Source organism: Sarcophilus harrisii, chromosome 5 (assembly GCF_902635505.1).
Source record: "Sarcophilus harrisii chromosome 5, mSarHar1.11, whole genome shotgun sequence".
NCBI lineage: Eukaryota > Metazoa > Chordata > Mammalia > Dasyuromorphia > Dasyuridae > Sarcophilus > Sarcophilus harrisii.
The window spans coordinates 84,928,968-84,950,816 of record NC_045430.1 but is presented as its reverse complement, the minus strand read 5'-3'; the positions used below and the strand labels follow the sequence as shown (position 1 = coordinate 84,950,816).

The 21,849-nt window shown below is 43.9% G+C and overlaps 1 protein-coding gene across 4 annotated transcripts in view; it reads right to left on the bottom strand.

The window, feature by feature from the left end:
* ITGA7 (integrin subunit alpha 7) overlaps positions 1 to 16,780 on the bottom strand; it is a 30,216-nt gene extending 13,436 nt beyond the window's left edge. The window contains exons 1-13 of one of the 4 annotated variants that reach the window (XM_031941225.1): positions 16,208 to 16,780; positions 11,482 to 11,609; positions 11,301 to 11,380; positions 8,939 to 9,194; positions 8,183 to 8,314; positions 7,758 to 7,877; positions 6,494 to 6,701; positions 6,033 to 6,226; positions 5,771 to 5,859; positions 5,506 to 5,633; positions 2,677 to 2,772; positions 2,189 to 2,250; positions 1,887 to 2,056 (exon numbers count right to left, since the gene is read on the bottom strand). In XM_031941225.1, the coding sequence (XP_031797085.1) occupies positions 1,887 to 2,056; positions 2,189 to 2,250; positions 2,677 to 2,772; positions 5,506 to 5,633; positions 5,771 to 5,859; positions 6,033 to 6,226; positions 6,494 to 6,701; positions 7,758 to 7,877; positions 8,183 to 8,314; positions 8,939 to 9,194; positions 11,301 to 11,380; positions 11,482 to 11,609; positions 16,208 to 16,392 (1,848 nt within the window). In that variant the 5' untranslated portion in view covers positions 16,393 to 16,780. Of the gene's footprint in view, positions 1 to 1,886; positions 2,057 to 2,188; positions 2,251 to 2,676; positions 2,773 to 5,505; positions 5,634 to 5,770; positions 5,860 to 6,032; positions 6,227 to 6,493; positions 6,702 to 7,757; positions 7,878 to 8,182; positions 8,315 to 8,466; positions 8,615 to 8,938; positions 9,195 to 11,300; positions 11,381 to 11,481; positions 11,610 to 16,207 lie in introns of those variants that run through there. The other 3 variants (XM_012551469.2, XM_012551463.2, XM_012551465.3) reach the window with 3 other exon arrangements.
* Between the last annotated feature and the right edge of the window lie 5,069 nt (positions 16,781 to 21,849).

The window sequence follows — 21,849 nt, the reverse complement described above, 5'->3', positions numbered from 1 at the left end:
ACAAAGGGGAGAAACCAGGTTCAAATATATAGATATAGATATATAGATATATCTATGTATAAATATAGATATAGATATATAATCCCCAAGTCTTCAGTCCCCCTCATTTCTCCAGCAAAAGCCCAATTCTTATTCAACTTGCGCTAAAAGAAGCTGAGAGAAACAGTCATGAGGCAGGAAAAAGCTAGAAAATGTCCAGAGAAGACTGGAATGCTCCAGATATTGTCCTAGATGTAAGGTTCTAAAACAAAGGAGTTTCTGTGTATTATAAAAGTTCAACAACTTCATACATGTCCCTTTTTTGTTCTTTGCACATCATCAAGATAAAAACAAAAGAATGAGCAGAGCCTATCAATCCTTTGAACAAAGATCAAGAAACAATTTTCTATAATATTCTCTCTAAAATATAATTTTCTCTTGTTGGGGTTTTCTTGGGGTCTTCTGGGAGCAGCCTTCATTTCAGTTCAGTAATCACCACAAGTGCAGCCAGGGATTAAGGTCCAAATCCTTTATTGTCTCTTTCCAAGTCTTGTCTCCTTTCCTGCGGCCCAGTTAACTTTTTTATAGTCCAGATCCTTTATTATTTCCTTCCTGGGGCTGGGCAGCTTTCTGGAGAGCCTTTCAGTCTGACCTTGGTTCTGAGAGCTTGAGCTCCCACCTGCCTTCTCTGAGTACTGAACCTCCCCGACTTCCAAGGGTTTGTGCTTCAGCCTCCAGCCACAACAAAGGTGGAAGATGGAATGAATCTGTCTCAGCCTCCGGGAGCTTCTAGTGCACTTGTTCTTTTGGCCCTGAGAGCTTCTTGCTTATATGCTGTACAAGTACAAACCAATCATTATATCACTAGGAAATCATTATTTGTTGTAGGATTAAATCAACGCTAAACTATATTTAACCATTTGTGTCCTCAATTCCACTTAGTACCTTGTTTCAAGTTCTGGTTCATAACATTATTTGTTGTAGGATTAAATCAATCATACTGAACCACACTAAATTAGATAACAATTGCCTCTATCAATTCCACTGACTTAGTACCTTGTAAGAATCCTTTGTTTCAAGTTCAGAGTTCTGGCACATAACAATTTTCCAAATTTCCAAGAGATATGAAGATACCACTATTATTAATACTAATATATAAATATAAATTAGCAATAATAATAGTAATACAACTGGTATATTATGTAGAGATAACATAACTAGGATAGTCTTTCAAGATTTGCAAAATGCCTTCCTCACAACAACCTGATGATGTAGGCAACACAAATATTGTCATTCTCCATTTTGCAGATGAAGAAACTGAAGCTCAGTGGTTAAATTTACAGCTGAAAATGATATTTACAACTTCTGATTAAACTAATATCAATAGGTCTCTGGGGGAGAGAGAGAAAAGAGGGAAAGGGAAAGGAATAAATATTTCCATAGTGCCTATGACATTCTAAACACTGTGTTAAGCACTTTTTGCAAATATTGTGTCATTTGATCTTCACAACTCTGCAAGATAGTACCTATCTTGGTACTATTATTAGCCACATTTCACAGCTGAGAAAACTGAGACAAATATCAGTTGAATAATTTGCTCAGGGTCATATAGCTAGTAAATTTCTGAGGCTGAATTTGAACTTAGGTATTTCAGGCTCTGCACTCTATCCACTAAATCTTCAGCTGCCAAGAAAGGGGAGTGTCTCTATATCTCCTAGCATGGAAGGAAATACTATCCATATGGACCTGGAGTATAGAAACTCCAGGAAGGAAGTGGACTGATCCCAGGAGAGGATTTGGAGACATCTTTTGAATACTAGATAATAAATGGAAAGATAGGAATGACTGGAAAAGCAGGGAACTGAAGTGGAAATAGGAGGAGGGGATAGGTCAAAGGACTTGTTAACCTGCAACTGGAATGTGGCATTCCCACAGGCTCGGTCATTCTGGTGTCTAAGCCACACAGTGCCTGAGCTCTGGTGTTTGGAGTCAGCAGGGCTTCGATTCAGAAAAGACACACGGGGAACTTGACCCCGGAGCCGCCGGTCTGTGTCCCCATCCAATACATAATTCAGGCCTGGTAGATGAGAGAAAGGGCTGAGAAACAATCCCAGCCTACCCCTGCCCATCCCCACCCCTCCTCACACAGCATCCACCCGTCACCCACACTGATCTAGTTCAAGGGAAAAAAGCAATGATCTTCACTCACCAACACTAGGATTGTAGTTGCTGGGATTAGCAATGTAGCTGAAACAGACTCTCAGGTCCACACTATGGAGAGAGAGAACAATTCCCCAAGTCAAATATTGTGAAGACTCAGAGATCTAAATCCTGCCCAGCTCCTGTCCTAGGGATGTACTGACCATGCACCTGATGCAACAAGTCCAAATGAAGGAAGCCACATTTGGGAAGCAAAGTTAAGGGAGCAAGGAAATGAAACTCAGAACACCCAGAGCCACAGGTCCTGGGACCTAGCTCTTGGAATTTATAGTTAGATTAGAAATTATCCCGTTCCCTCTTTATTTTAAAGATAAGCAAATTAAGGTCTCAGAGGCAAAGAAAGACCTTTCCCAAAGTCTCTCAGCTAGTAAATATCAGGTGGGATCTGAACTCATATCCAGATCTTCTAACTTCCCTATCCGGTGCTATTGCTCTGACACCGTCTCCCTCCCAACTCCCCCAGGAGATCTGCCTCACCAGACCATGTGGCCATCGGCACAGTTAGGCAGCTCTAGGTCGATGGCTCGAGGTGAGATAAAGATGTCATGGGAGACGTGGAGGACAGGATGGGACCTAGGGATTGACAAGATGGTGCAAGGTGGGGGAGGCTTACATAATTAAACAGCAGGGAGATCATCAGGAGTACAATATTAGAAAAGGTTATACCATTGTTATAAACAATAAAGAAAGAAACTCTCACTCTACAGATGATATGATGGTATACATAGAGAAGCACAGAAAATCAGCTTTTAAAATTTGTTGAAAGAATTAACAACTTTAGCATAGTTGCAGAATGTAAAATAAACTCACATAAATCATCAACATTTCTATATACTATCAATAAGACCTATTTAAAGTATCTGCAGGCAATATAAAATATTTGGGAATCTATCTGCCCAGAAAAACCCAGGGACTGTGTGAAGACAATTACAAAATACTTTTTACATTACAAAAGACAGGTCTAAATAATTGGAAAAATATTGATTACTCAAGGAAGTCAATGAAACAAAAACAAAACTGTGAAGCAGAGTGGTCTAGTAGCATCAGATCTCAAAGTACCAGATTACACAGCAATAATCATCAAAACAATCTGGTACTAGCTCAGAAATAGAATGGAGAGCAATGGAATGTATTAGGTACACAATACACAGTAGTAAACAAAAACAGTACACATTAATTTGATAAACACAAAGATCCAAGCTTTGAGGACAAGAACTCACTAATAGATTAAAAACTGTCAGGAAAACGGAAAAGCAGTTTGGCAGAAATTAGGTAGAGACAAATAACTCAAACCATATACCAAGACAAGATCAAAATGGGTACATGATTTAGATATAAAGGTTAATAGCATAAGTAAATTAGAGGAGCATGGAAAATTTTCCCTGTCAGATCTTGGATAAAAGAACTTATGACCAAACAAGGGAGGAGGATTACAGGAACAAAATGGATAGTTTTGAGTGCATTGAATTTTAAAAAGGGTTTATACAAACGAAACTAATGTAGTCAAGATTAGAAGGAAAGCAAGAAACTGGGGAAACATTTTTACAAGTTTCTCTGATAAAGCCCTCATTTTTCAAATTATATAGAGAACTGAGTCAAATTTATAAGAATTCAAGTCTTTCCCCAGTTGATAAATGCTCAAAGGATATAAACAGGCAGTTTTCAAAAGAAATCAAAGCAACATACTTAACATGTATTGGAGTGGATGGGGGGAAGGAGGGAAAAAAGTGAAACAAAAGGTTTGACAATTGTCAATACTGTAAAATTACCTATGCATATAACTTGTAAATAAAAAGCTATAATAATTTAAAAAAAGAAAAAAGAAAAAAGCAAAGCTACATATAGTCATATGAAAAAATGCTCTAAGATCATTAATGGTCAAAAAAATGCAAATTAAAACAACCTAAAAGTACCACCTCACATCTATGAAATTGGCTAATAGGATAGAAAAGGAAAATAACAAATAATGGAGGTTATATAAGAAAATCGGGACACTAATGCATTGTTGGTGCATTATGAATTGAGCCAAACATTCTGGAGAACAATTTGAAACTATGTCCAAAGAGCTATAAAAATGCGCATACTCTTTCACCCAATAATACCACTACTAGGTCTGTAGCCCAAAGTAAGGATGTACATGTACAAAAATATTTATAGTAGCTATTTTTGTGGTGGCAAAGAATTGGAAATTGTGGGGCTGCCCATCAACTGAGACTAGCTGAATAAGTTGTGGTATGTGATTGTGATGGAATGCTATTATTCTATAAGAAATGACAAGCTGGATGGTTTTAGAAAAATCTGGGAAGACAAGCAAAGTGAAGTGAACAGAAGCAGGAGAACATTTAAGTGTAACAACAATTTTGTAAGGATGACTATTTGTGAATGATTTATCTACTCTCATCAAGACAGTTCCAAAGGATCCATGATGAAAAGTGCTCTAATTAGAGAACTGACAAACTCTGAATGCATATTGAAGTATACTTTTTTTTACTTTCTTTATTCTTCTCATTTTTATTTTTTATCTGTTTTCTTTTTCAACATAGCTAATAAGGAAATAAGTTTTGCATAACTTCACATATATAATCTATATCAGATTGCTTGTTTTCTCATGAGGGTAAAGACAGGTAGGAGGCAGAGAATTTGGACTTCAAAAAAATTTTAAATGGATATTAAATATTTTTTACATGCAATTGGAAATATTTAAAGGAACAAATAAAAAAAATTTTTTAAATGAAGAAATTTCAAAGAAATTTGGATTAATTTCTATGGACAGATGTAAAGTGGGAAAAACCAAAACAAAGTATACTGTACTGTCAATATTGTAAAAACATATAATTATGGCGCAGCTAGATGGCACAGAGTTGGTCCTGAAGTCAGTAGGATCTGAATTCAAATAGAACCTCAAATAATTAACACTTACTAGTGGTGTGACCCTGGGCAACCCTATTGCTCACACACCAAATGAAAAAAACCCTATAATTCTGAAAGACCTAAGAATTCTAGTCAACACAATAATTAATAGTGATTCCATGATACCATGTAATGGTACCATTTTACCATGAACCATGTTACCAATTTCTTGACAAAGCAGCAATAGACAATGCCAAAATAGGTATCTATTTTGTTTAGCTGTGCTTACTAATTACAAGGATTTCCTTTTTCTTTTTCTTTCCCCAATGAAGGGAAGTAGTAGAAAGAAGAAAATTTAATCGTTGACAATTGAAAAATTAATTAAAATAAGAGAGAATGGGGATGAGTGGGAGAGACAGTGAGATGCCAGGGATCAAAGATATAGTCAGACCTTACCTAAAGAGTGCAACAGTGTCGGCCAGAGACCCAACCAACAAGTCAGGATAAGCATTCCCATCTATATCCAGGCCTCCGGACAGTGAATAACCAAAGCTCTCTATGCCCACAGCCTCACCCTCCAGCACCTAGGAACCAAAGATAGTGCACCACACTTGCCTCAGTCTCTCATCTTTCCAAATCCCCCCACCCCTTTTCAGCTCCCCATACATCCTTGCCTCCCCCTCTGATACCTAATTTTCATTCCTCTGCCCCACATCCTTACCTGAGCAGGTTTGGGGACAACCCCCAGGCTGCTCCCATGATAGATGAAGACCTTTCCTTGTCCATCAAAGGGGGCACCTACAGCTATATCTGAGAGGAACAAGCAGGGATGTGAGACTCAGGGGGAAAAAACAGGTCAGTCCTCCCACCTTCTCTGACTCAACTTTAGTCTCTCATCCCTTGACCTCTGCCCATCCCATCCTATCCTCCATCCTTCTGGTCTCTTTATATGACTGTCATTCTCTACTCACTCATGGCCTTACCTGGAAAGCCATCCTGGTTGATGTCCCCCAAGGTGACCACACTGACCCCAAACATAGAACCAGGAGATCCAAAGAGCCGAAGGGGTGAAACCCCTGCCCAGCGCCCTGCCTGATTCACATACACATATACAGCTCCCCCCAGCTCTTCCTGGCGCTCGAAGAAATAGGGAGCACCCACCACCAAATCTGCCCAGCTGGGAACGGAAAGAGAAGAGAAGGTAAGTTTGGAAAACCTTGCCCAGAATCTTCCCCAGTCTGTGAGAGTGGGGAGCAATGAAATTACCTACCTACCATTCAATAATAATCAAAAGTAAGAGAAGGGCAGTCAGGGTAGGGGCCTGTGCTGGAAATCCTTCCCAACTACGTCCTTAAATTCTCCCTGCCCTTAAACCATCACCAGCTAACTAAAACCCCAATGCTAGTTGTGGGCAAATAACACCCCTTAAGATGTCCCTTCTTACCCATCGTTGTTGAGATCAGCCACAGCTAGAGAATAGCCAAAGCCAGATGTCAAACGATCCCCAGGTAGCACAGCCTCGGGCACCAGACGGCTGGCGCTGTCCCTTCGAAGAATCACTACTGCACCTGTGTGGTTGGCCCTTGGGGCCCCTGCCACAAAGCTCAGCTCATCTGCCCTCATCAGGCCTTTCCCCGAGTCAATGGAAAAGCCTGGGGGTAGGGATCAGAAGCAGGAGAAAAGCTGACAAATAAGCACCTCCACTACCCCTAACTCCACACACTTTTCAAGAGAGCAGGGCCCATCTGATAGTCCTCACCTTCCCTCCCTCCTCCAATTGCTATAGTACAGCCACAGATAATCTCCCCTAACTCTAAAAAGAAGAATTGGAACTCCGGGCTGCCTTCAGCTGCATCCTGGGGAGGGGGACACCATAGTGAAGGGAATAGGGATAATAACCTCAGGGTTCCAAAAAGCCTAGATTCCAAAGGAAGACTGGAGTAGGCAATAGAAAAAGTAAACAGGATGAGGGGCAGAGGAGTCAGTTCCATGCCAATTTGTAAATGCGTAGGGAAAGAAGAGCCTCTCTCTTCATTCTATACAGCACCCCGAATTCATACAGTCCTGAATATGACCCAGTGCTTTATCTTTCCTATACTCCTCCCACAACTCTTGCTTCTATCCTCCTGAGCAGGAAGTCTTCCAGAGAGTGAAAGTCCATATGGTAGACAAGATCTCCCCCCAGTCCCACAGTTACCAAGCCTCATTCCCTTCCCTCTGGAGGAGGGATGGGGATAAAACAGGAAGAATAATTTACCAAAATCCAGGGCAATTAAACTAAATAATTTTGTCCTTTCTTCCTCTGCCCCCTTCCCAGGGGATCAGGGAACTTTCCTGTGACCTCTAATACTCCCTATGTGTGGGAGTCTCTCAGATTAACAGAGAGTTCCCTGACCACCACAGAGATGGCTAAGCTTTCCCCTGCTCTGTTGGTAACAGGGACAGGGAATGATGGCTCATCCTTCTTAGACACATCTACAGAATACCTGAGTCTCCATCTCCCTTCCCTCCTGAGCTTTGTCTTCAACTGCTCCCACCACCCAACCGTCAGCTTCATTTCTGTCTCAGAACCCAAAGTTGACATCATCTTGGTAAATGGGGAGAAAATGACCCAGGAGGTCACCCATGTTACCCAGGAGGAAGAGGGAATCCTATGGGTGAAGGCCTCAATAGAGCAACAGATGGATGGGGTGAGGGGGCTTACAAACCTAAGTAGCTATTGAGGGCCAAGTCTCCAGCTGGTCCCGTGAGCCGGTCAGCGGGTTCCAGGGTTTTATACACCAGCTGGTCAGGATCTGAGCTATCAATGTTGGTCATAAAGAGTAACCCTGCGGGAGGAGGAGTGAGGGGGAGAACACCAGGAAGAGAAGGAGAGGAAACATCCAGAGGAGGGGGGAAGGAGACCGATATGGGAATGAGGGATGGAGAGATAGAGAGGCGGAGAGAGATAGGCCAGGTAAAGAAAGATAAAAATTGAGAGAAAAGGAGTAACAGAAAGAGAAATGAAAAAATCAAGTATGGGAAAAGACAGAAGAGAGAGACCAGTACAGAGACAGAGGGAGGGGAGTATGGAGGGGAGGAAGAGAAAGGAAAGCAAAGGGTTAGAGCAGTCCTGGGCTGGGGAGCCCCATACCAAAGTAGCTGTTGGCAGGGACAGGGATGAGGCGGGGGTCCTGCTCCTTTTCTCCCCCCGCCTCGTAGGGCCCGTCGTCCAAGTGGGCCAGGTCCATGGAGCCCTGGGCACAGAGTTCCACCCGGGCAGTGCCTGTAACAACATTCCCATTTAGAGCCAGGGGAAAGAACCACTCAGTCTGAACCCTGAGCAGCCCAAACAGCTCCCCTCAGTCCACCCGGCCCACTGTCACCCTCCCCTCAGCCCAAGCCTTCTGAAACCCCCCGGCTCAGCATTGCACTCACCAGGTGGCAGCTCAGGCAGCAGCAGCGTGCAGCGGTGTGGGCTGGGATGTGAGAGCATGGGCTGGAGTGTTCATGCATTTCGGAGGCTGGTATGTGCATGTGTCTGACCATAAGTGCCCCTATCCATGCATTCAGGAACTCATGCTGGGACATTTATTCATGTGTGTGCTTGTAGGTCTGGGTCTATCTGGCTGGAGGAGGGCACATCACATGTGCATGCGTGTGCTGGCCTAGTAGGGTCCATATGCACACACATGTGGCCTGGCCACCAGGACACATGGTTGTGTACATGCTGGGTTGCCTGGCCACAGACTGGCCCTTGGCTCTTTCTCTAGAGCAGTGGGCTGGAGGCGGGGAGGGGGGGGGGAGAGGGGGAGGAATTCCAAGATCCCAAGGGTAGGAGAAATGGTTAGAGGAGGGAGTTTGGGGACAGCATGGGCCACCTCTCTCCCCTCCATAAGGAGAGACTCACCCTTCCAGTTGTAAGTGCCGGGTGCTCCAAAGAGGAGGTAATGGTTGTCAGGGGAGAAAGCAGCTGAGGTTCCCTGCTGACAAAACCCAAACTGGTCGTGGCCCTGGGGACGCCCCTCACAAAATTTCCACTCCCCTCCATCCAGCTCATCACGAATTGTCAGGTCCTCACTGAGCACAAAGCATCGGCCGATCACGTCCCGGGTCTCCAGGGTCTGGGCCACCCGCTGCCTTGCCTCATACAAGTGGGCACAGGTCTGCAAGATATGGGGAGTCAGGGAGTTGAGGCTGCCAAAGGTGCCTGGGCACAGACAGGACCTGCCAACACACTGAAGTGCTAACCAAAAATGGCCACAGGCCTTGTGACACAGAGCCAACCATCATGCATGGCTGCCCCCACTCACAGGCTGACAAGTTCCAGGCTGGCCCGGGTATCCACATGCACAATTAAAGCCACATTATCAAGTGGCTAGGTGCACACACATGGAGCTGTAGATTTATCAATAACCACATTTGTTCATGCTGTCCATGATCATACAAAAAACATAGATTCAGAGCTGGAAGGAACATCAGACGTTACTAGTTCAAATGATCAGTAAACATTTAAAGTGTTTGCCAACATGCTGGGCAGGGTCCTGGAGACCCAAATACAGAAGTGAGACCTGCCTTTAGGATGCTTAGATCTTTTTTTTTTTTTTTTTAACTTTTTTGCTGAAGCAATTGGGGTTAAGTGACTTGCCCAGGGTCTAGGAAGTATTAAGTTTCTGAGCCCAAATTTGAACTCGGGTCCTCCTGATTTCAGGTCTGGTGCTCTATTCACTTACCAACTAGCTGCCCCAGGAAGTTTACATCTTACTGAGATAATTCCACATGTTTATGGATAAATAAATACACTTATATTTACAAAATAAATATACAATGATTGGGGGTGGGGGTGGATTAGGAAAGAAGGAGGGAGAATTTGGACCAAGTTTTGAAAGGAGACAAAGGTTCCAAGGCAAAGTCAGAGGTGAGATTCCAGACAAATAATCTATACAAAAGTATGGAGGGGAGAAATGTCTTGTACAAAGAACAATTAGCATAAAATGAACAGGAAGTGATTATATGTAATCAATCTGAAATGGGATAGAACCAGATTTAAAAAAAAAAAAAGCAATGTCAAGAGTTTGTACTTTATTCCAAAGGCAATAGAGGAGTACTAAAGTTTTCTGAGCAAGAATGACATAGTCAGATTTGTGCTTTATGTACTGTATAGAGGAAAGAATCAATGAGTGAACACAGGGAAACTTGCCTCTATATCATCCCTACCCCCTCTTCTCTGCTTATATAAATCATACTGGTCCTTCTCCTTCATGAAAACTTCCGGGACAAATCCAGTCTGTCCTCTCCTGTCCCTCTCTAGCAATTTACTGCCATGACTTTTCCATTAACCATATCTTACCCGGTAGTGTTAACACTGTTTGCTAGAAAACAAAGTAGGATCCTTGAAGGCAGCATCCCCTGGGAACCCCAGGATCCAGGACATATACTAGGTGATCAATAAATACTTATTGAGTTAATAGATGATCTGGTACCATTACATAAATTTGGTATTGTTCATTAACTTTTCACACCCCTCCTCCACTTAAACTCAACTTCAGTGCTTCCCCCTGGCATAGATAGGATCCTTGGATGCCATCAGCAGATGAAAGTTTCTGCCAGATCCCCCAGGGGAAGGATTCACAATACAGTCCCCGGGGCAGGCTGGCTGTCAACAGAACTGACCAGTCTAGCTAAGTTTGGAAAGGCTCACCATGAGAAAGTGGACCAGGAGGTTAGAATCTTTTTCCCACCTTCACAACACACAAAGAACAACTGTCTAAAATGTCCATAGCGGAACAGTAGAGGAAATGCCCACATCCAATCATATTTTCTTGGGGAAAAAAACTAGGTTAAGTGATACAGTGAATAGAGTACTGGAAAGAAAGTTCAAATATTACCTTACTATGTAACTAACTTCTTATCTTAGGCTCATCACTTAGTCTCAGCACCTCCCTCACAGGGTTGCTGCAAAGCTCCCAATATAAAACGTAACCCTTAGCTTTGATTAGCAAAATAGCAAAGTATCCCAGTGTTTCTCCTGTTTAATCTCTTGTTAAGATCCTTCAGAAAAGGGTTATGTGCATTGTCTTAGTATCCCCAGAAGCTAGGAGAATTCTTATACTAAACATTTAATAAATGTCCCACCATCTAGATTATAAATTTCTTAACGACCAAGAGAGTTTTTTTTTTTTTAATAAGAAATAACTCAACATAATGTTAAGTCAAAGTTCAAAGAACCCTTACAGAATGAATGAGCATCAACTCACACAGAGCACACTCACCACAATTTTGCCCCCAGGGCCCTGGCTCCTGAGACTGACACCCAGCCACTGGTTCTCTTTGCTCTCCTTCTGTACTTCCGCTGGAGACAGGACAGCAGAGAGTGAGGGGGAGAGAAACCAGGTTTAACATTCCCACTCTCCTCCCTTCTCCCTCCAGCCCAAGTGCCCTCCCGCCTCAAACCTCCTTGATCAATGTTCACTCGATAGCAATCATTCTCATCAGGGGTCAGAGGGCAGGCATAAAGGCCTCCAGTGCGGTTAGCTGCCTGGCCTGGAAGGGCTACTGCTTGAGGGGCACCTGCCAAAAGCCTGCAAAATGGGGGGGGGGGGAGAGAGGGAAAGGAAGAAGGGAATTAGAAAAGTCTCAGTCCCTTCCAAGACTTATTTATCCTCTCAACATCTCTCTATGGAATGAATGTCCAGACCCGACATTGAGCACAGCTAAGCACTGGATCTAGATTTAAATTCCTCCTCAGACACTCCTACCTGTGTGTGTGACCTCAGAAAAGACGCTTGTGCCTTAGTTTCCTTCTATGAAATAACAACAACTATCATTTATTGAGCACTATAAATTTTGCAAAATGTTTTGCACAGACATTGAATCCTTGCCACAATCCCGAGTTGTACATGCCATTTTACAGGTGAGGAACTAGAAGCGAGCAGAAGTTGGCCCAGGTTACAAGCGTATGAGGCTGGATTTCATTTTACTACTTAACCATTTCTAATATGCAGTTTGCCTGAAAACACCAGAGGTCTCTTCAAGAAGCCCCACACACCCTTACCCGATTCTTACCACAAGGAACCTCACCCACAAATATCTCCACTCCAAGGGTACAGAACATGTGTGTTCCCTCTTACTCGGTATTGTCAGTTTGAAAGAAGCACCCGCTTCCAGCACCTGTTCCTATATGTCCTAACCTCTCCACAGCCGAGAGTTCCTTTGCCAAGTTTGCCCCCTCTCTCTGACCTAATTTGTTCCCTGCCAGATGCCAAGAATGCTGGGGGTGAAGGCAACAGGTGACCACAGCTGGCATTTGGAGGCAGTCCGGATGTCCCATTGCAGGAGATTCAGTCTGTCCTGCTAAGCTCCCTGTTGAGCATTAAAACAATCACCACCATCCCCCAATTGCCCAAGATTTTACCAGGCATCTCTAAGGTTTAGAGTTATGCTGAGGAAAGAGGCAGAATTCTCCAGCCTTCACTCTCCCTCTTCAAGCCCCTTCCCTTCTCTCATTCTCCTCTTCTGCTTCCACCTTCCCCCATTCTAATACTATTCTCCACATCCCTCTATAATCTCCCCATTTTTCCTTATCCCCTTCCACCATTCTTTCTCTGTCCCCTTTCCTCATCTCCACATTTGCCCTCCCTCCTTCTACCCTCCAACTCTCCACCACCACCACTCCTGCTTTCCCAGCTACAATTTTTTTGGCGTCACAATTTTCCATAGTCACAGCCAAGGCTCTGGCCCCAAGGGTGAGTTATGCTGGGAATGGAGGATGACTGAGCCCCCTGGGGCAAAGTAGCAAAGAGGCCAAGACTGGGAGTATGAGGGTGAGCTTGGGAGCTAGGAGGAAATTGAGAGGGAAGAATAAACATGTGGCCCATTTGGTCACATAAACCTTCCAAGGCTCATTACAAGGAAGTAAAGGGAAGTTTCGATGTTAGACCATCGCAGGATCTTCTGACTCCTTGCTAAACCTCTCATACCAAAAGCAATTATTTCCCACCCACTCACTCCCTCTTTTCAAGAGCAAGACCTGTGGCAATGGTGAGCTGCCACAGTGAAGAAATTGTCACTTTAGGGGAGCAGGAGGAAGAGCTAGATAATTCAAGAGCAGTCAACCTTTCAACTTTTAAGACCCCTGGAGAGGGCAGTAAATCTTTTAAGGGAACTGAGAATCAAGAAAAGCTGGTCCCCTCAAGAGGGACCTAGGAATAATCCTGAAGGACAATGTGGCTCATTGTCAGTGGGTACAAATCCACTCCAGTAAACATGCACACCAAAGCGGAAAGCCTCTCCAGCTTTTAGGACACTGGCATAATGATAATGACAATTAGCATTTAATAGTGTTTTATGACTTATGAAATACTTTAAATATAAGGTTCAATTTTAAATTACCTTCATACATTGTAAGTGCTCAGTAAACGTCTGTGGAATGGATGGATAGATGGGAACAGACATGTGGTCAAGTCAATATAGATTAAGGACTCAGCAGCCTCAGGATAGTGTACAAATATTCAGAGCAAACACCTGAGAGCCTGCATGCTGGAACTAAATCCTGGATTTGCACAAGGCCAGGGTTATGTGGAGGGGGCTGAAAAAAGTCTGTCCCTTAGGCTCCTCTGGGGACAGAAAAACTAAATGTACAGATGGGCCCAACTCCATGGGAGAATGGGGGAAAAGGGAGGGGTCTGAGTAATGAAGTAATTCAAGGACACAGGCATAGATACATGCAAACTTGAGCCTCAACATTCTCTCACCTTCTTGGCAACCCTCCATCCCTCACCCCAATCTTGATTGAGGATTTCTGAGCTCTTCTCAGCTTCTAACTCACAAATTGCCCAATCCCTGGCTCCCTCCAGCCTCTGGATTGGATAGTAGCTGCAGTGGCAACCATGGTCAAGAGAAAAAAAAGAAAGAAATATTCTTAGCAATTTGGGAGGGATAGGAAAGTCATGGGGGTGGCAGAACTTAGGGACACTCATCCATGTCACCCTCCACTTGTCCAGGACACCAGCACAGAGGGGCCTGAATTGACAGGACCTCCTCTGTGGATTCTGCTGGAAGAGACACCATGAGATCTCTCAGGATGATGAGGACTTCTTTCTTGGGGGGTCTCCTCTCAGTCCAGAGGTTCTTTCAATCTAGGAAACCCTCCTCTATGAGTTTTCTCAGTATAAGAGGTTTCTTCCGTGAAATCTCTGCTGTCTCCCAAGGTTCCATCAATCTGGGAGTGTTCCTTTGCTGGGTCTCTCTCAATCTAAGGGTCTGGGCAGCTTCCCTCTGTGGGATCTTCTCCATAGATTGTTTCAGTTTTAGAATTCTCTTTGTCTGGGGGACTTTCCTTTATGAGGTCTCTCCTGTGAGAATAATTGAGGTGCGGAGAAAAGAATAGCAATGCTGAAACTACAGCAGAAAGAATTTCAATTTTTTTGCCACCAAAAATAGGTGTCTAGAAACTTCTCCTGAAAAGATTTCTTTGTCATTCTATAATGAGAAGAGGTCCTGCAGCTTAATCAGAAGAAAAGCAAAGATGACCCTGGCAGTGTCTGCTCATTCACCAAATGTCCCATACCCAGGCCCAGTACACCCTAGGAAAGAGAAAGCATCAAGCTTTACCTTCGAAATCAGTCCTTAAAATGGCAAGAGGGGAAGGGGCTAGGAAAGCTGGTGTGGGACTGGGGGGAATTAAGCGATAAAAATAACTTAGAATTTCCCTAGAAATAACAGTGCTCATCGTGTCCTAAAAAGGCCTCTTAGGCTGGAAGACTTGAGAATCTGGCAGACAGAGGGCTCCATAGGGGAACTGTGAGGGACTCCAAAAGAGAACAGCCATACATACCCTAACAAAAGTTTTAGGGATTCCTGGTCCCATAACCTTTCAGGTAACAGGCAAAAACAATGATAGTAGTCAGCCCTCTCGCTAAGAAGAAAAAAAAAGGGGAGGGGAAATGAGAGGGCAGCACCTTCTGATATTATCGCCTCAGCCCTTTCCAGAGAGATTGATTGACATGGGAAAGGAGGTCCCAGAAGGCTGGCACTGATCCTAATAATGGACTCAATATGACTTGGGGGAGCCCCTGGAGTGGTGAGTTGGGGTAATCTAAGACCCCAGCCCTGGGATAATAAGGATAGCAAGCATTAGGAAAGACAAAGGAGGGAGGATCCTGAAGTAGGTAGATTTTTTTTTTCTTTTCTTATTTTTATCCCTCATGAAACAACCCCCACTCACACAAGTAACTAAAGAAATGTCCATAATACACACAAATTACACAGGAATCCACCCTGCACCCAATGAAGGCCCTCTAAGTGGTCCTAAGGGATCCAAAACTAAGCCTTTTCCCACCCCCAATCTTCCCACAGATAAGATCCCATGATGCTAAGAGTTTAGAGTGAGAGGAGGGAGGCACAGCAACATAGCATCCTTCCTGGGGTCTAAAGGGAAGCTGAGGCTCAAATTACTTGGATCCTTTTTTTATAGGTCCTTCTTTTGAGACCCTGTTTGCCTGGCCCATTGCCCATCCCCAGCCAGAACAGTGAATCATAGCTCCCAAAGCCCATTCCATTGCTCTGCCAGCCCTACCCTAGCCAACAGAGGTGCCAGGTCTCTATCTCTCTCTTTTTTTTTTTTCATTTAAATTAAAAATAAAACCTCCTGGAAAGGAGACTACATTTATCTTGCTCCCCTCTAGACAGCCCATCTCACGACACTCTGGCAGCTGGGAAGTTATTTCTGGTGTCTAACCTCCAAGCTTTTCACTGTAGTCTCAGCCCCTTCCCCCTCCTCTGAACAGCCCGAGAATGGTATGTCTCCTCCCTCTATGGAACCTTTTCGGTTGGGACTGGGTACTCTCAGTAACTGAGTCAACCCAAATAGCACGTCTTAATGCTATTAACGTTGCTACCAGAATAACACCCAATCTCGGAGCTGAGAGAGGCAGATTGGGAACCAATTCCCGGGGCTAATTAGCACGTCATAGGAAGACTGATTCCAGATTCCCAGTCCTGAGATAGGTAGAAGTTGGGTATTTTAGGGATATAGGAAAGGAGGGTGGGGCTCGACTTAGAATGCAAGAGCTAAGATTTGAGGGGAAGATCAAGAGCAGATGGGGGAAATAAAAGTAGGGGGATAAAGATGGGTTTAGGGCTGGGGACAACCTAGGACCAGTAGAACTGAGCGACTCACCAGCTCTGGGGACGGGGCCGAAGCTGCTGATGCAGGGCCACAGAGAAGCCAAACAGGCTGCCAGGCTCGCCCTCCTTGCGCAGAGCACTCATCACATCTAAGTTGAAGGCACTCGCCCCGGAAAGCAGACACCCCAAGAACAGGGAGCCCAAGAGGCAGCAGAGCGATAGGCGAGCTCCGGCCATGGGAAATGTGGACCGCCAACCCCCTTTCCAAAAATCCAGATCCGCGCTCTTCCCTTGGGTTTCCCGGATCGTCCCTGAATTCTCTTCTGATCTTCAGAGCTCTGTCTGATCGCACCCTCCTATGCTCAAATACTCCTCTCACATTCTATCCCTCATTCCTTCGGATACCGGCTCCTTCTACCACAGCTCTCCGTCCCCAGCCCGGACTGTTGATGACCTGATGAGCTCAGGCTCCCGCTCCCACTCCTGTCCTATACCCCGGGGGGCACCGCCCCTGGCCCCTCCCCTGGCTCCTCCTTCAGTCCTAGCAGGTGGAAGAAGCCGGTAAGGAGTCAGGGTCAGGGGGTACTCTCTTCATTCCCCCTCACAAGACTCAGCCGCGCCTTCCCCACCCCACCCCATCCCACCCCCACACAAAGCTTCGGCGTCCCGGGTCTTCTAGCTGTCCTCCCCTGGGTGAGAGCTGTGCCGTGGCTGCCGGCCTGGACTGGAGGCGGCGCGCCGAGAGTGGGCTAAGCAATTGCGGCGGGGACGGGGTAGGGGGGTGGGGGTGGGGGGGAACAGAGAGGAAAAAAGAATGAAAGGAAGGGGGGGTTGGGGAAGAGGAGGAGAGAAGAGAAGTTAAACTCCCAGAAAAACCATAAAGAAGATAGATACGGAGTAACAGGAGCCTCTGTTCCTGAACACGGGGTGAGACAGGATGAGGAACCTCGATATCTGAACACTGAATAAGACAAGATGAGGAATCTCTATACCCTGAGCAGGATTTGGGCTAATTCCTATGCTTGTAAAAGATTCCCTAGAAACTAGTGCCCTCTGTCCCTCCCCCTCACGTATACTACCCCTACCCAACACGAACCCAACATGGGGCAATGGCGGTATTGGCTACAACTTCTGCCTTCTAAGTTTCCAGGGAGTTGGAGAAGAAAAAGGAAAATTAAGAGATAAGGACATGGGCGGGCTGAAAGAGAGAAGGAAAAATAATTAGAAAGGAAAAGGAAATGTGGAGAAAGAAGGGGAGAAAAGCTGAACAGATAGAAGGAGAAAAAGTCACTGGGTGAAAGAAGGAAGTTTTGGGTTTTTTTTTTTTTTTTTAACAGAGTGCTAAGAGTGTGGAGAGAATGAGCATAGAAGGAGGCAGAAGGTTAAGAAAGGAGAAGACTAGGGTTTGTGCCCTTCATTCTTTATTTCCTCTTCAATGTCTGACTCTATCCATTTGGATTCAAGGGCAGAGAGAGGAAAGGTGGAGAGTGTTAGGTTAAGTCCAGGCAGACTCTTAGATGGGGCTGACTAGGGGTTTCTAAGGGGACCAGCATGTCTGTCCTTCCACACACTTTCACACTATTGGGACAAAGGCCCAGGCACACACTCCTGAAAAAAGCCAGGGGAAGAAAAGGGGTGGGGAAGAGAGAGCAGGGAACATTTTCCAACTTCCCTGCTATTTATAACTCTAGCTAAGCAGCAGGGCCAGAATAAGAGATAGAAACCATTTAGAAGGCCCCAAAGTTTCCCCCTCCTCTTTTGGGGTTCCCTCTCTCATCTGATGTGTTTCCTTGTGTCAAGCTATTTTTTTCCCTTTACTTCATCTTTCTGGTCATTTCTATATCTCCTCTTTCTCTTCCTTTGTGACTGCTGTGATCTTTCTTGTTGTGTTTTCTTCATTTCCATAATCCATTTCTTTGTCTCTCATTCTAAGACTTTCTTCCTTCTCTTTTCTTGTCTATCTTTGCCTCTTTTCCTCAGGTATGACTCCTATTCTGTATCTTCTCTAACTCTAATTACAACCCCCTTCAGTGTCTCCTTTGGATTTTCTGGATGGTCCCCAGAGATTATGTTTTTAACTTCTTCATCCTTGAAACCAAGAGAATAAATTAATTGAAATTTCCAGGTCTCCTGAATCTTAAGCCAGACCTCTAGCTCATAGAGCATGCAACCACTTTCCAATCTTTCCTGCAGCACCAGCCACTCCCCTGATCAGCACCTTCATACTTCTATTTACTCTCATCCGCACTCCACCCTGCTGGTTTCACCAAATCCCAGGGTTCAAGCAGATGCCAAGAATCTTCTCCTGACTTCCCAAGTCCAAATATTTTGGGAAATCACCTCATCCAGAACAGTAGGACAAAGACAGAGAGAAGTGAGAAGCCTCCCAGAATTAGCCTGACTATAAATATTCTTCAGACAGTCAGAGCAGGGAAAAGCAAGGGGTGGAGGAGAGAATGGGAGGAGGGGGCAAAACAATGGCATTGGACCAAGCTGGATATAAAATTAGACCCACAAATCTGTGCCTCTGAAGGGAAGCAAGGGCCCTTGAACGTGGGCTGGGGGGAATCAATAGAGAAGCAGTAAAAGGAGAAAAGAGAATGAAGGGAAGCTGGAAACAGTAGTTCATTTGGACAAACGACCTATCCATAAGGTGCCATCAAATTTCTTATGGTTAAGCAAAGAGCATGGGACTTTGTAAAACAATAAGCTAGTGCTGACCCAACTAGTTCCATATAGAGACTTTGGCCTTCTAAAAGAGGAAAAGGGAAAGAGGGCAAATGGGAATCTACCTCCTGTCCTTTCAGCCTATATATCCCTTTAAAAATTTTTGGATTCCCTATTATTTTCTTCCAAATAATCTCATTCTGCCTCAAAGCATCTTAAATTAAGATTCACCTGTGAGACAATCTTGGAGTCTGCTCTAAAGGCCATCTCTTCCTTTTAAGTCTCCAACATATAAAATCCATTCTCACCTTATATACTTTTCCAGAATTGAAATTCCTCTCCCTTTGACTCCTAATCAAAAGTAAGGCCCAAGCCAAGACTGGAGATGATAGACAATAAAAGTGATCATTATGGTGTCTGGAGAATTGAAAAAAATTTTAAACTTTGAAGAGAAGGCTTAGAAGGCCATTTTTTACTTCAAGAGAGAGGTTAAATCTCAAGTTTCACTTCTTTTTCATTTCTGGTCCTCATCTTGAACTTAACTAGCCTATTCCACACAACCTTCTCTGGCAAATACTAGGCTATCTCCCTACACGTCGGCCTCCCAATTTGTAAGGTCCTTCTCTCTGATTCTCTGCTCTGCCTTCGTTCCTAATACTTCATGTCTTCCTGATCTCCCCATCCTTACAAGCAAAACGGTTTTCCACCTGGCTCCAAGTGGAACTAAATAATCCAGTTTTGCACTCTGTACTCTGCACATTTGAGGAGAGGTAGGGAAAAAAAAGAAATGAATGAAAAGAAGAGTCAGGACCATTCATTTATCTTTAAAAAAGAAAGGTTGGGGAGAGGTAGAATAAGGAGGGGTGAAAATTATTAATAATAGGCTAGAAATATAATTTTACCAAAAGTGATAACAGGCTTATTTCCATCTCATCCAAGGACTGAACAAAAGAAATTGGGCTTTGGCTACAGCAGTAGGAATTTAGACAAAATGGAAAATCAAGTCTTAAAAGAAAGGTATAATTATTATGTAAGATGACCTGGGGGAGAACATGGAGACCAAAAGTACCCCCACCTTCTCTACCTTTCTCTCAACCAGAAGAGAGACTGTGTATAAGAATGAAAAATAGAGCTGATATGGTTCTCAGACTCACAGCAGTTTGCTCACTCAATTGTGAAACTGACAAAATCTTGCCAAGTAGGGAGAAGGAGGTTAAAATAAAAAATGAGCCTGGCATTTCTCCCTGCCATGTGCCACTAGACCCCATCCTCTAAAAGCACAGCAACCTATGTGAAAATATTACCCTTCTCCCTACCCTCTGCCTCCCTCTCTCCAGCCCTCCCCCCATCCCCACTCTCACCCTTGTTGGTGGAGCACCTGGCACTACCCATCCTACCCAGCATTTTGCTGGCTCATTGTAGATGAGGGCTTGGGGGAAGGGCTGAGAGTGTAAGAGGGAAGGCTGAGTAAGGCTGCAGTAAAATAGTCATCTCTGTGATGCTCTCACACTTCCCACTTCTATTGATCATTCCCTCTCTGGAATCAGCACCAGACCGATCCTTTTCCCAACTGCTGCTCTTCTGCCAGGATCTCCCTGTGGCTGCTGTCCAACAAGTTAAGGGGTAAAGTCATGAGTGGCAGAAACACAAAACTTCACAGCTGCCCTCCCCCAGACTCCTTAAGCATCTCAGTCTGGGGAAGCTTCTCCTGTGGTCACAGCCCTTCAGGATGGGAGAGTCCACAGCTTTAACACACAAAAACACTTTCGTACTTACTCTATCATTTCAGCTGACACTTATGTGATATAATGCCTTACATTTTTAACCCAACTTTTCCATGTAGACAAGTCAGTTTAGGCTAGTCAAAATGCCTTGTATCTCAGAGTCAGAATAACTGGATTTTCAAATCCTGTCTCTGACATCTTACTTTATTCACTCTGTGATGATGGGTTTTCTTTATGTGTAAAATGTGGGGGAAGCCATTTATATCCTAAGAAGGATATAAATAAGCCATAGGGTGACCAAGATGTTAAGGGGATTCAATTCCATACTATATTCTATTCATACTATCCAGATAAACAGAAGAGAGTAGAGATGTTTAGCCTAGAGAAGAGAAGAATAATAGTTGTCTTCTCATAACTTTTAAGAGTTATTGTTTTCTGTTTTTATAATTTTTGTTATAAGGGATGGCTCTATTGGCAAGAAGGAAGGAGATCCTTGGAAATTAAGTAATGAAAAAAAGACAAAATATAACAAAAATTAAAATATAGTTTGTAAAAATATCTTTCAATATTGCACAATGCATACTCAGAAATTTTCTCCCTTCCTCCCTCCCTCCTTCTCTCTCTCTCTCTCTCTCCTCTCTCTCTCTCTCTCTCTCTCTCTCTCTGTGTGTGTGTGTGTGTGTATATGTGTGTGTGTGTATCTTTGTCTCTTCCAGTCTCTCTCTCTCTCTTTCTCTCTCTCTTCTCTCCCTCTTTCCCCAAATCTAATCTATCTATCTATTGCAATTAGTTCATGTCTCCTTTGTTCTGTATGTATAATAGAGTCAATTTTCAATCATCTATGCTGGGGAGAGGAAAGCAGTAACATGTGTTATCCAATATAGCTAATAATGAAATAAATAGAGGACAATGAAAAAAAAATCTCTCTTTAGTTTAGACACACCATCTTTTTGGCATCAGTTATTTATATTTTGCTTCTGCTAAGACTGAAATGAGTTTGCATTCCCTGAGCACCAATATATCTAGGAGGAGGAGGAGGGGAAGTCCAGAACTTTAGTTTCTATACATAGTTTATCAGATTAACAGACCACCTCTAGATAATCAAGAGGTCAGTTAATTAACTGTGTTATCAAGAGCAAGGAGATGAATTAAAAGGAAGTAGAGCAAGAAAGGAAAAAGTTCCTAACATTATGAGGTTGTTTATAGAACACAGAGGGAGAGTGCAAAGCCAGGAATCAATCTGGGAAAATGCCAGCAGCTAAGAAGGGAAGGAAAGGGTTGGGAAGAATTTCAATGAGACTAG